Raw genomic sequence first — 14,873 nt, 5'->3', positions numbered from 1 at the left:
TGTAGTCGTAATGCCCTTGTTGACGAAAATCAAGTCCAGAGTGTGACCCGCTTTGTGTGTGGGTTCGTTGACTAGTTGTTGGAATCCCATAGCAGACAGGGCTGTGATGAGTGTTACGCAGCTGTTAGATGGTGAGGGATTGTCTATGTGCAGATTGAAATCTCCTAAAATGATTGCTGGAGTATCCAGGTTGATGAGCATGGTGGTGATTTCAAGGAGGGGGGAGACCTCTGCTTCTAGGAGTCCCGGGGGTGCGTAGACAAGAAGGATTTGAAGATGTTGTGAGGTGAAGAAGCCGACTTCCAGTTTTGAGTTAGAGCTGAAAGGATGTTGGGAGAAGTTAAGGCTTTTTTTGGTAGCCAGAAGGATGCCCCCTCCTCTTTTTTTCAGTCTCGGGAGTGAGAAGAAGTCATAGGTTTGTGTAGGTAGTTGGTTTATTAAAGCTGTATCTGAGGGCTTAAGCCATGTTTCGGTTACTGCACAGATATCTGGCTTGGCGTCGGTGAGATAATCATTGAAAATTAGGGATTTCTTCGTTAGAGATTGTGCATTGAAAAGAGAGAGTGAAAAGAGGGAGAGGCCTAGAAGCTGGGTAATTGGTGTGATCAAGATAGGGGTGAGGGTTTTTAAGTTATTGTGAGGGGCTCGTCTGGTAGATGTTCTTTTAGATAGGAGGCGGTGTTGTAAGATTGGTATTGGAAGAGCAAGAGACATTGTGGGAGGTTAGCTGGCTGGCGCAGAGTGTAGGCGGATGGCAGATGGGAGGATAGGCTGAGATTAGGAGATAAATAATTGGTTGGTTAGTGCTCTGGAAGAACGCTGGAAGGATGCTTGCTGAAAAGGCGTAGACTGGTTGCTTGCTGTGAGGGCGTAGACTGGTTGCTTGCTGAGTGCTTGCTGTGAGGGCGTAGACTGGTTGCTTGCTGAGTGCTTGCTGAGAGGGCGCAGGCTGGATGCTTGCTGAGTTTGCTTGCAGGGTGCTTGATGGGAGGGCGCAGGAAGGTTGATTACTTAGAGGGCGCTGGGTGGTTGCTTGAAGGAAGAGAGCTGGAAGGACGTGAGCATGTTGGACGCTGGTTGAGCTCTAGTGTAATATTGGTGTGAAACTGCTCCGGGAAGCGAGGGTCGAAACAAAGGGGCAGGCCCCTTTGTTGCGCTCCTTCGTGCGCGCGACGCCCGGCGCGCGACGCCAGGGAGAGTGGTAGTTTAAATACACCGCCGGTCGCACCTCTGACGTCATCGCCGCGACGTTTTTGTGGGCGGTTCGGGGCGAAGGCTCGCGGCTCGGCTCGGGGCCTGCTGGTGGCGTGGGCTCGTGGTCCGGGTCGAGGCCGGCTGGAGGCAGGGGTTCGCGGCTCCGATCGCGGCCGGCTGGAGGCGGAGGATTGCGTCCTTTCAGGTAGGTGAGCAGCTGAAGAGAAGGGCCGGCGATCGGCGAGGGAGCCCGATCGGGGTGAGCGGAACAGGAGGCCTTACCCCGACGGGCTTCAGCGCCGAACGCGCAGGCCAAGTTCACCGCTGGAGCCCCGTGGAAGGAAAAGGAGGAAGAAGAGGAGAGCGGCAGTTTAAATACCCCGCCGGTCGCACCTCTGACGTCACCGCCGCGACGTTTTTGTGGGCGGTTCGGGGCGAAGGCTCGCGGCTCGGCTCGGGGCCTGCTGGTGGCGTGGGCTCGTGGTCCGGGTCGAGGCCGGCTGGAGGCAGGGGTTCGCGGCTCCGATCGCGGCCGGCTGGAGGCGGAGGATTGCGTCCTTTCAGGTAGGTGAGCAGCTGAAGAGAAGGGCCGGCGATCGGCGAGGGAGCCCGATCGGGGTGAGCGGAACAGGAGGCCTTACCCCGACGGGCTTCAGCGCCGAACGCGCAGGCCAAGTTCACCGCTGGAGCCCCGTGGAAGGAAAAGGAGGAAGAAGAGGAGAGCGGCAGTTTAAATACCCCGCCGGTCGCACCTCTGACGTCACCGCCGCGACGTTTTTGTGGGCGGTTCGGGGCGAAGGCTCGCGGCTCGGCTCGGGGCCTGCTGGTGGCGTGGGCTCGTGGTCCGGGTCGAGGCCGGCTGGAGGCAGGGGTTCGCGGCTCCGATCGCGGCCGGCTGGAGGCGGAGGATTGCGTCCTTTCAGGTAGGTGAGCAGCTGAAGAGAAGGGCCGGCGATCGGCGAGGGAGCCGATCGCCGGCCCCAGATGTATGGAACGGTTCTGTGTGTCTGCACATGTGTAAATTAACTTAAACCGGTTCTGAGATGTCCTGGCCCAGAATCAGTGTTCTATACTCCTATGTACATTCTTTGTGTGTGTGGCTCTGAGTTCATCAATAATTAGATGCAAGCAAAATAATCCCATAACAACATCCCTTAGGTAGACTGATGCATTCAGTTGAGTTTGCCACTTACATCTAGGCGGATGATATCTAAATGTTGTTAACCCTCAGGAACGATATGGATCTGGTAATGACATGGTTGAATGATTGCTTAAAATAAGATTGAGACAATTTCTCCCTTTTCTAGAGATGCAGGCTTTGAAAACAGTGACTTATACACTAGTGATAGCCCAAATTGATTATTATAATGCACTATAATTTGGGGCTGCCAGGAAAAATCATTTGGAAGCTTTGAAATTTCTCGGAATATGGCAGCTAGGATCATGATGAATAGCTCAAGACTAGGGTTGCCACTGAACACTGGAGGAAGGGAGAAGGAAGGGGTAGTGGTTTACGTGCTCATTTCCATAAATTTTAATACATTTCCATAAATGTTAAATCCTGCCTGTGAACTACCTTCCAGCCTCTCCCTTGCCACTCAGTTGCTCCCCTCCGTGGGATAGGCTGCTATAGTTCCCTACACAGAAATTACAAGCTAACAGAATACTTCATCTCAGTCAGACATGCAGAACATAGACAGATCCTCGCCAAATACAGAATAAAGAGACCATAAAGTATAAATACAAACATGTAGACTAAATCTAAACTGGAAACTGCAACAAGCTGGACTGTATTGCAGTGCGACTGAAAAACAGAAACATCACCATTCCTTGTAATAAAACAATAAAAGCAATAAATAGAAACATCAATCATAACAATAAAACCATACAAATAAACATCTGATGAATAGAACATCCAATAATAAAAAATTTATATAAAATGTTTTAAAATTTCCCCAAACACCCATAAAGTATTTAAAAACAGCTGACACATCAAGTAACTCACAATAATTAAAACTAATAAGGATTTTTTAAAAATCCTCTGCTCTCCATACCTGGGAAGTTTTGATTTCCAGTCACCCTGACATGGTTGTGGATTATTGGAGGAGAGTGGGGGGGGGGGAGGGAGGGTCTCCTCTCTCTTATATACACACCCATTCACTCTCTCACACACTCCCACTCTGTCACTCATAAACACACATGCTTCCTTCTTCACACTCTCTCTTGCACATATTCCCGTCCACACATTCTCACACATGCATTCAGAGTGCCAAAGGGATGCTGGACAGGGAAGGAGGAAAAGAGAGTGAGCCAGGACTGTCAGAAGGGGTAGACACTGGGCAACCACACAGGGTGCAATGTATATGGTCTGGAAAGGTGGCACTGATGCACTCATCAAGGAGCTGCCAGGGCTGCATGCCTTCATTGTAATGGCATGAGCCCTCCTTAGTCCCTATGCAGTTGCTGTCTCAGCTGGCCAGTCATGTCACCCAGGGAGGCACCCCACATGACCAACCATGCTCCCTAGGTCTGCCTGGGGTACAGGGCAGCCCATCAACAGGTCTCAGGAAGCAGAGCAATAGTAGACAGGGAAGTGGGAGACTGAAATAGAGGGGATGCTGGTCAGGGAGATTGCAGTACACTACATTTTTGTTGAACATTAGGTAATTCCAGCTTGCTAAGGGGCAAATTTATGATGGTTTCTGTTTTGGTTTTTCCTTTCCTTAGAAAAAAAAATGCCTGTTTACCTAGCTGCATTGTCTGGCTCCAGCTGCCACAGCAGCAGTCAGGAGAACAGATAATAGCCACCCACTGGAGGGATGGAGGAGGAATGCCAGCAGAGGAAGTAGAACAAAAATACAATAAAACAGGTTGGGGGGGGGGGGGGGGCTGTCTGCCAGACCCTAGTGTTGTGAGGCTAAAGCACCCAGGCAGCGTGAGACTGGAGGGAGGGAGTGGACGGCACAGGCTAGGATGAGTAGCTGAGAGGCAGCCACTGGCAGAGCAATTTCACAGCCACAGTGAGGTGAGAAGAAGAGGCTGCAGATCTGAGGAGCTGAGCCATGGGTGTTGAAGAGGCAGCTATGGTGGCAGACGGTGCAGGCCTCGGCCGGGAAGGGGAAGGACAGCGGCAGTGGTGGGGCAGCATGACTGGTTAAGCTGCGGGAAGCAGAGGCAGTGAAATGTAGCTGTGGATTCAGCTCCAGCTTGCAGGCTGGAGCTGAATCCACAGCTGCCTGAGACAAAGAACAGGCAGCTGATTGGAGGACTGATGCCAGAGCAACTCTGATTGGGTGTATGCAGCCATCACAACTCTGACACTGTCCTAGGGCCATGCAAGCAGCTTAGACCGGACACTGTACAGTTAGGTTGAAAACCAGGCAGTCCGATCCAAAACCTGGCAGATGCCCACCCTACTTGAGACATATGTCAACTGTACCACTATTGCATAGATTACACTGCTTACCTCTTACCACTATATGTAAATTTAAAAACTTGGTTGTGGCATTCTGGGTGCTCCCAAGGCCAGAGCAATAGTATTTGATGCCCTTAGGCAAAACTTGGGTCAGGAATTCCTCACCCTCAATTTACCTCTTGGTAGCAGCTCCAGCACAGCGAGCCCTTGTTTGGGAGTATTGGCTTTCCCACTCTTGACTCTCGTGTTGGTGAGATTTTTGCCACCCCCAAAATTTGGGCGCTCTAGGCGACCGCCTAGTTTGCTTAATAGAAGCACCGGCTCTGTGTGCTCTGAGAAAAAATGTCTGCTCCATCTCGACTCGTCGGGTAAACGGTTAAGAAATTCCATCAGTAAAAATGTCTTATCAACAGCGGTTTGAGAAGACAGCTATTCCAAAACACTTGTCCAACCTACCATATGCTTTTTCTTTAGCATGCTCTGTTGCTTTCAAGTGCCTTTCTTGTAGAAGGCTTTACTTGCATGTAAGGATTTTAGGTATAGCAACAGCTTGTCGTGATATCTCGGGCAATTAATCCCATTCGGATTCAGGAGAAACAATGTCTCAAATCCTTTCAGTCAACAATGTCTGTATAATATTACAAATTCACACATTATTACACATCAACAATTACATAATTGAACTTGGTTTTTGGTGTTCCGTTTCACACATTAGCATAATTAGATTATTGTTACATCAAAATCTGTCATTTCTAAAACAGACTTGCCAAAGCTAAGAGACAAAGAACAAGGATTAAATTTGATCAGTGATTCAGATAAAAAGAAACGTAAATCTGTAATAATTATAGACTGCCAGAGCCAGGTGTAGACATACGCATACAAACCATCAGGCCGATACAGTACAGTGCGCTCCAGCGGAGAGCACTGTTATCCTGTGTTTGGACGCGTTAGCTTTACCCCTTATTCAGTAAGGGGTAATAGCTTGTCGAAAAAGCGCGTCCAACCCCCCCAAAATTAATAGCGCCCGCAACATGCAAATGCATGTTGATGGCCCTATTAGTTAATCCTGCGCAATTCACTAAGTAAAATGTGCAGCCAAGCCACACATTTTACTTTCAGAAATTAGTGCCTACCCAAAGGTAGGCGTTAATTTCTGTCGGCACCGGGAAAGTGCACAGAAAAGCAGTAAAAACTGCTTTTCTGTGCACTCTCCGACTTAATATCATGGCGATATTAAGTCGGAGGTCCCAAAAGTTAAAAATAATTAACAAAAAAAAATTTAAAAATCGGCAGGTTGAAAACCGGATGCTCAATTTTGCTGGCGTCCAGTTTCCGAACCCATGGCTGTCAGCGGGTTTGAGAACCGACGCCGGCAAAATTGAGCATCGGCTGTCAAACCCACTGACAGCCACCGCTCCTGTCAAAAAAGAGGCGCTAGGGACGTGCTAGTGTCCCTAGCGCCTCTTTTTACTGCGGGCCCTAATTTAAATATTTTGTTTTAGTGAATCACGTGCACAGGTGAGTGGCCTGTGCACGCGCCGGGAGAGCAGGCGCTCGCCCGCCGGGAGAGCGGATGCCTTGGAAAGTAAATTTATTCAATACAGTAATGCCCGACTCCGGCCGAGTTTCGCCCTTTCGGCTGCCTCAGGGGCTGTAAAAAGTGACAATTAAATGTTTATTTTACATATATATAAAAATAAAATAAAATAAATCAATCAACCCAATGTATAAGTTAAAACCTACATTAAGATGAAACAAAATGTATAAAATCCATTCAGTCAGACAGAATATTATATACATGCATAAAATCCCACAATATAAGGAAGGGAGCCAACATATCACGTGTATTTGATAAGAACAGAGAAAATCATACAACACATATAATTTGAAAAAGAAATGAAAGATGAAAACCAATCTAGAGTAATCAACATTTAAAAATATTAGGGCAACAGTTACCTTATATTTGCATACTCTACAAATGTGTTCACAAGCACACTTTTATAATGGTGTAAATCTCAGCTAGAAAATGGATGAAATAAACATGTAAACTAGGTGTTTAATTCTAAATAATTAAATTATTCTAAATATGTTTGCATGAAGAATAAATATTTCCATTCAAAATTAATTGTTTCAAATCAATGCTAAATAATACAAAAAATCAGAATTACTAAACTCACTATTGTCACACAATGATCTGAAATTGTTGTTAACATCTAAATGGTGTTGGATAATTACCTGCTTAGAAATAATGTTATTTTAGCAACCACTTTAAATTCGTATCTTGATGATTACTCAAAGATTCAAAGGTAAAAGAGGAAAAAATAAACCAGACCATTCATTTATGCTATCATGCATTTTACTTTCGTTGAACATGGCTGTTGCTAATAACCCACTGATTTTATACCAAGAGTAGGACTGGCCGGAGTCAGGCATTGCTGTATTCAATAAATTTACTTTCCAAGGCATCGGTCTTGTTTTTGTTTTTACACTTCCTTCCGGTGGCCATCTTGTTTCCTGGCTGGACCTATGGAATTTCCAGGCTTCCAGTCAGCAGGTTACCAGAGCTTGGTACTCATTTTCTGGCTCCCTTATTGGCATCCTGCTTCCAGAGTTCATCTTGCTGAATAGATTCCAGCGTATTCCTTGCGCCTCTCCAGCCAATTCATCTCATCCAGTTTTCCCTTTTCTAATATTCACATGTGCTTCATACTGTATCGCTGCTTAGTCCTAGTTCAGGGTCTACTACCTAAGCCCTGCTGACCATCAGCATCCGAGGGTTCGACCCCAGGGGAAGGTGATCATGGCAGGCAGAAGACACCTTGCTGCTAGTCCAGTTGGAGCCTACCTGACTTGCCATGCCAGTGTACTGGCCACTCTGGCCTTGGGATCACATCTCAGGCAGGCTATAAGCCGTCACAGTTGTTAAAGACTTTCTTTCTTCCAAGGAGGTTTAACTACAGCATAGAAATAGCTTATCCTCATGCTGATGTGAGTTAGTGGCTGTCCTGCATTAACTTATATTGGGGCAGACGGCAGCTGACTCTATACCAGTTTTCTGTGATGCAGCTACCACTACTATTTATAATTTTTAAAGCATTACTAGACATACACATCACTGTACAGATACATATAAACGACAGTCCCTCTCTATGGAGCTTGCCGCCTACTCAAGACATTTGTTCATGAAATCTGTCAGAAGTGTATTATAGAGAAGTACTTAGGATTTAAACTCAGTTTCAGAAAGGTGACTGGCCCAGGAACTGGTGCTGGACAAGGGCACAAGTTAGAGCAGCTTTGAGCTGGTCTTCACCTTGGCCCTTCTCCCCTCTTGCCAATACAATAAGGAAGGACTGGTGATGGTCATCACGTCTGAGGCACATCAGACTGATATGCCCCGACCTTGTGATGCCAACCCAGCTCCTAAGCCTAATCCATGCACAGTAAATCACATACTAGCAGAGGCATATCTAAACATCCCAAGTATAATATAGCCAGGCCAGTGCCCCACAAGGATGACTGCTGGTCCCTTAATGTGTTACTTAGAAATACAGAATATGATGGCAGATAAGGACTAGGAGACCTATCTAATTTCTGCTCAGTTTAATTCCTGGAGGCAAAGCCACAGAGCAGAAGTTTTTAACCCTGTCCTCAGGTCACCCCCCCCCCCCCCCAGTCAGTCAGGTTTTCAGAATATTCTCATTGAATATGCAAGAGATTGATTTGGAAGTAGTGCATTCAGTCCATCTCATGCACATTCCTTGTGGATGTCCTGAAAACCCGACTAGCCAAAGGGGCAGTCAAGACCAGGGTTGAAAACTCCTGCCATAGATCCCTGCTAATCTCTGGCTTTTCCCTCTCTTCTTCACAACTAGGGATCCTCTGTGCTTTCTTTCATTCCATTATTGTTTGTGTCTTCACCACCATCTCGAGGAGGCAGTTCTGTGCATTCAACATACCCTTTATGTAAAGAAAAGCATTTCTGATGTTGCCCTAACTCCCTCCCCCTTCCCCCCCTCCTCATTCTAGAGTATCCTTTCCTCTGAAAACAGTTTGATTCACGGACATTATTATTTATACCTTTGATGCATTTGAATGTCTCTGTCATATTCCTGTGCCTCTTCTCTAGAATATACAAATTTAGGGCCTTAAGCGTCAGCTTTTGGTGTAGAACTGAACCATTTTGGGAGCTTCTCTCTGGACCACCACCACCCTTTCTGTATCTTTTTAGAGGCACAGCCTCCAGAATTGGACACAATATTCTAGATGAGGCCTCTCCAGAGGCCTCATCACCTGTTCCTTTTTCCTATGGTTATGTCTCTCTCTATACACCCCAGCATCCCTCTAGCTCTGGCCACTGCCCTATCATACCATTTTACCACCTTGAGGTTATTAGATTGATGCACATCAGTACCTCCCCCCCCCCACCCCCCAATTCCCTTTCCCATCATGTACTGCATACTTGGTATTGCTGCACCCCCAAATACATGATTCTGTGCGCATCCATGTGTCTTCTCAGTCTGGAAACTCCTACAGCAGCCACCTCTCCCCACTGCCAGTTCTACAACAACATGCCTCTTAATCTCCTTTCTGTTTCTCTTATTCCTGCTGCAGACCAGCTTGTTATGGTTCTTCTGTAAGGACTGCACTCAAGTACAACACACCATCACCAGGTAAGAAAAAGCCTCTGTCCTTACTATTTCGCCTTCTAAGGGGCAGGCGGGTTAGCTCAGTAGCAGTGCCACGAGCTGGCGTGCAGAGGGCTTGCAGTCAATTCTCCGAACTGGGCAAGGCTGGGGATTCTGCAGAGGCAGCGTTCACAACAATCGATGCTGGGAGAGAGGGGGGTCTCAAATCAGCAGGCAACATCGACACCTAGTGACCGGACTCAGGCTCCACTTTAGCTGGTGCATGGATGGGCGCCCCCCCAGCCGACGACTGCCCACTGCCGCTGTGACTCGTCTGCATTAAGCTGGGAGCAGGACATAAAAATAGAGAAAGAAAAAAAAAATCCCCGGGGTAATCGTGGACGAAAGTTCTTGCTGGTGTAGCCCAGAAAGGCCACTTCCAGTTTAGCTGGAAGCTCAAAAGAGCAGGAAACTGACAGAGAGTTCACGTTCTGAGGCAAGAGGTAAAGATGGGAAACAACTGAGAAACAAATGTGAACAAACACGTTGCAGGAGATTTCTTTTTATCAGACTGATTTGAGAGAGTGGTGACCAACTTGTGAGAGATGCGCCTCCTTCCTCAGGTCAGTGCAGAATGAGGTAAGGATGTTGCTGCCCACTTAAATCAAAGGTTGCAGTATAATTAGTGCTGGGGCGGTTTTTGTTTTCAAAGCTGTAAAAAGTAGCAAAGGAAAAGGATGGAGGGAGTTTGCAAAAGGGTGAGAAAACTGAGAGGGACAAATGGCAGAATTTCATAGCTAATAATGAGTGAGGGAACCAATGTCCCTATTATGTCCCTTTTTGTCTGCTCTTTCAGGTCGATGCAATGTCGGGTGCTAAGGTCAGCGTGCCGCCGAACGCGCAGTTGGATGCACATTTTGGACGTGCTAGACTTACTCCCGATGCAATAGCGGGATTAGTGCGTCCAAACCAGCTCGTAGCTAATAGCACATGTAAATGCATGTTGATGAGGCTACTAGCTAGTAAGCCCTATGTAAAAAGTTACTGCACGCTGGCCATGCACGTTCTTATGCTCAAAAATTAATGCCAGCCCCAGAGCTGACAAGTTTTGAGGCACCCTAAGCTACGCACCGAAAAGCAGAAAATACTGCTTTTCTGTGGTTCCTTCGACTTAATATTGTCAGTTTACTAAGCAGGAGAAACCATAGAAGCAACAAAAAAAAAAAAATCTTTAAAATGGTCAGGTTAGGAAGAGCGTCCATTTCCCTAACCTGTGGCTGTGCACAGGTTAGGGAAACGGATGCTCGTGAAATCGAGTTTCCGCTTTCCTAACCCGCACACAGCCACATCTCCTGCGTGCTCGATGCCATGGATGTGCTAGGGATGCACAATTTATCCCTTGTGCATCTTTTTTAGCGTGGCAGCTCATTTGCCAATTGCATCGAGCGCCCAGGAGAGGCGATTGTGCATGCATTAAAAAAAAAGTGCATCCAGTTTGGACGCAGCTTTTAGCACGTCGGTGTTGCATGGGCCTGACTGTGATTTAAATGTTGTATGGGCTTGGGAGGTTTTTGAAGTCTTCTTTGAGGATCCTGCTTGTAAGGTCATTGTCACAGTGGTGTGGCCTGGAAAAATGTTCTTCTTCATTCCCCCCCCCCCCCCCCCACCAAGTGCACAGACGCAACACCTTACTCCTTGATAGGGACCTTGGTTTCCACGCCTATTAGCAGACGATCACTCTGGGGCCGATGCAATACAGTGCGCTCGGCTGAGCGCACTGTGTAACCAGCAGTTGGACGTGGGTTGTATAGGTGCTAATTAATCCTCTTATGCAAATGCATGTGATTGAGGCTATTAGGCATTCATTCCAGATGCAAAAACAAAAACAAATTTGCATCTTAGCGATCAGAAATTAATGCCTGCTTTAATTGCTGAGCGCTCCTTGAACCAGTACAGAAAAGCAGAAAAAACTGCTTTTCTGTACTGCCTCCTACTTAATATCGTTGTGATATTAAGTAGGAGGAGAAAGTAAATAAATTTAACAAAAAAAAAAAAAAGTTAAAAAATACTGCCAGCAGTCAGGTGCAGGAAACGGATGCTCAATTGAGAAGCGTCCGATTCCTGAACCCCCTTGGCTGTGCGATGTTTAGGAAAACCAACGCTGATAAACTCGGCGTCGGTTTTCCTAGCCGGCGGAGGGCCAACGCACTCGGGCTCTCCTTGCTAACGCGCCCCCTAATTTAAGTATTGCATGCCATCCCCATGGAGGGTTGCCTGGGGGCGCGTTAAGAAAGCAGGCGCTGACTGTACACCATCTGCTTTCTCCTCCAAAATATTGCATCGGCCCCTGTGACTGTATACTTTATCTCCCTGAGTTCTCCCACCCCTCTGCAAACACGCCTCCCTCCCCCCCCCCCTACACAGACTGTATAGCTCTAAAAACAAAGCCCCACCCTCCCACCTTTGCAATGCAACCTGTGATTTACTTGTCTATTTGGGAAACATCAGCCCTTGCTCAGTCTATGGCTGACCTGACAGAAGGCAGTAGTCAAGTCACAGATGCATTAACTCAATAGAAAGGTTTTCACTTACAACTTGCTTACTCACCTTTATTTCTATGCATCTGAATGTATTAACATGTGACCCAAACAATAATTAACTCCAGATACCACTAGAAACATCTGGACCTGTAGACGGAAGATGTAAAGGCAATAGCTTCACGTGATTGAGACAGTATAGCAATTTCATTTTTAAAGGCACATAAAACTTCCAGGTGTCAGTGAATGGATTTCATTCTGATCCTGTGATGTTTCATAAATCAGTCCACCCCGCTCTCCCCATGGTAAAACGTACAGACACTGCTCTCCTTCCAAACATGGGCAGCTGACCATGAAAGCAGGACAAGGCTGAGGAGCATAGAAGCAGGTCAGACAGCAGTTTAACCAGAGTAAACTCTCTTTCCAGCTTCAGGGGGAGGGGGAAACCCCCCAAACAAACCATTTTTCTCCTTCTTTTCCAGATATGGGCTGACCCTTACACTGGCCACAGACCTGCTCCTCTGGGTATTAGTGGTCAGTAATGACTCTGTACAAAGGGAGATGGAATCTACCTCCCACCCTTCGGAGAACCTCACGTTATCAGGCAAGTCCAGGGTCTTATCTTCCTTACCCCCCGAGCAACCATTTTTAAACAGAAGGCAGAACCTGCCAGTTCATTCATCCAGGGGTATTTCTTGTTCAGTATGCTCCCATGATCCATGGAGGATAGAGATAATGCATTTATTTGAAATGAATTGGGAAATTTTAAAGACATTTCCCCATTTTGTTTCGTTTTTTAAAATGAACAAACTTTCGTTTTCCTTCATTTAGTAAAAAAAAAACAAAAAAAGTCAGTCCTGTTAGAGAAGGGTAAAAAAAAAAAAGACCCCAGACCCTTCCTCCCAATTCATCAGCTCTTCTTACCCTTTTAAACAAGAGTTACGAAGCAGACATGACCCCCGCTGGCTCTTGCCCTGGTTGTGCAGCAATTGTTACATTTCTTCTACGAGATCCAAAGTCAAAAGGATTGATATTAATTTCACTTTTCCTAATTAAATTGTCATAAATAAATGTCATCAATAAAAAAAAGCGAACACATAACACCCATACTAACTTCACTTCACTGGCTCCCAATTAAAGCACGCATTACATACAAATCAATGACCATCATTCACAAAATTCTAAACAGCGATCATCATCAAGGTCTACACACCTTAAACATAGTTCCTCAAAACCCTCCAAGAAACCTACGCTCAAATTACTCAGGATACCTGAACGTTCCCCCCCCCCCCCCCCCCCATCAGAGATGCTCATCTGGTAACAACAAGAAAAAGAGCCGTTTCAATTGCCTCCCCTGAACTATGGAATACCCTACCTAAAGATATAAGAACACAGCACAACCTAAAATCATTCAAAAAAGATCTAAAAACACTAATGTTTCGCAAATCCTACATTGACCCTCATACGTCTGATCATCCCAACTCACAACTGAACTCTCATCTATCAACCTCAACTCCTTCACTCCATCCAGAACCTTCACACCCTTCTCATTCATCTTAATAATACTTTCTGGACTTGAATTGTTTAATTTCTGTCAAATGTTCACTTTGTTATACTGTTAATCAAGTACTAAGTAAATGCACACTTTGTAAGCCGTTATGATGGCTCTACCGAATGACGGTATATAAAACCCTACAAATAAATAAATAAATTATTTGAGAACACAGCAAATAACCTTTCAAGGCAACATGAAGTCCACATTAACGGTCCCTCAACATGGACCGTGTTTTGAGAACACTGCATCGAGAGGGACAGAGACTGAGCTCAGTTAAATCCCTAACTGGGCTTACCAGAAGTTGGTTTCTACATGTTGTTGGACATGTTCTTGAGTTTATTTATTTTATTTATTTATTTAGATTTATATTCCGCTTTTCGCACTTTTTAATTTAGCGCTTCAAAGTGGATTACATTCAGGTACTGTAAGTATTTAATTTCAAGTCTCGATCCCTTCTGTCGCAATAGTTTTGAAACACTGTCCATGCCAGGGGACTGTTAATCTGGACGTCATATTGCCTTGACATGCTGTTTGCTGCATACTCAAATAACATTTATGTATGACATTTTAATTTGGACAAGTGACGTTAATACTAATCATTTTGACTTTGGATTTTGCTCTTTGGATGGTTTGGTTTTCCACCACTTTATGTTTTAAATTTCTTCTGTACAACCATGGCACCTGCCAAGCTCAGACTGGAACCTTGTTGCATGAAAAAAAATTAACAATGGCCCCATCCTTGGTCTGTCGACGCAATTTATAATTGCAACATAGGCTGGGCACGAGCGACTGTGAATCAATCACGCTTGACCTGCAAAGATTCTTCAATAGGATAAGAGGAGCTTGGGGTAATCAAGGGACAAACCTGACAGAGTGGCTTTTCTTCTTCTCCAATGTTTTTTCTGCTTTTTTTCCCCCCTCCAGTGTTTAAAATAAAAAAAATGAAATGAATAAATATGCAAAATGAAAAACAAAACAAATGCTTGTGCACAGCGCCACAGTTTACTTAACCATTTGCCAGTGATTGTATATTAAAGTGCTGTTTTAACAGTGGTAAGTGCTTTATCACATTTTTTTCAAAGCTGATTAAAAAATCAATTTGAGAAAACAAACTCTTCATCATATTACAATGGCATGGTCTACTGCAATGATATTGTACAAGAGCATGCGATAGTTACCATGCTGTTTGCTTCTATCAGTCAATGAACGAGAACAGGGGTGGCCTATTCCAGTAAACAGTCCTAAACAGGACTTGTTTTCAAAATACCAAGGAATATGCATGAGATTGATTTGCATGCACCGCCTCTACTGTATGCAAAGCTATCTTGTGCATATTCCTTGTAGGTACCAAAAAGCACAAAGGTAGGCGATCTATGAAAGCTGTTAGGAAATACAAAAGAGATAGGTGCCTTTAGTCTTTTTCAATTCCTTTATTGAAGTGGAGACCCGTATTCAGAAGTGGACTCGAAGGAGTAGTAATGATATCTGCTGCATTATATGACCAGTGTAATTGTTGAATCCAGGAGCAATTAGATACATCGTATTCA

At 45.5% G+C, this 14,873-nt stretch overlaps 1 protein-coding gene across 1 annotated transcript in view; it reads left to right on the top strand.

Annotated features, from left to right (window-relative positions):
* Positions 1–14,873, top strand: part of OTOP3 (otopetrin 3) — a 53,591-nt gene that overhangs the window by 29,422 nt on the left and 9,296 nt on the right. The window contains exons 4-5 of the mRNA XM_029597502.1: positions 9,221–9,279; positions 12,254–12,375. Coding sequence (XP_029453362.1) covers positions 9,221–9,279; positions 12,254–12,375 — 181 coding nt within the window. The remainder of the gene's footprint in view (positions 1–9,220; positions 9,280–12,253; positions 12,376–14,873) is intronic.

This window comes from Rhinatrema bivittatum, chromosome 4, assembly GCF_901001135.1.
Source record: "Rhinatrema bivittatum chromosome 4, aRhiBiv1.1, whole genome shotgun sequence".
In the NCBI taxonomy this organism is placed as follows: domain Eukaryota; kingdom Metazoa; phylum Chordata; class Amphibia; order Gymnophiona; family Rhinatrematidae; genus Rhinatrema; species Rhinatrema bivittatum.
The sequence above is the reverse complement of the archived record's forward strand: the minus strand, read 5'-3'. Positions and strand labels throughout refer to the sequence as shown.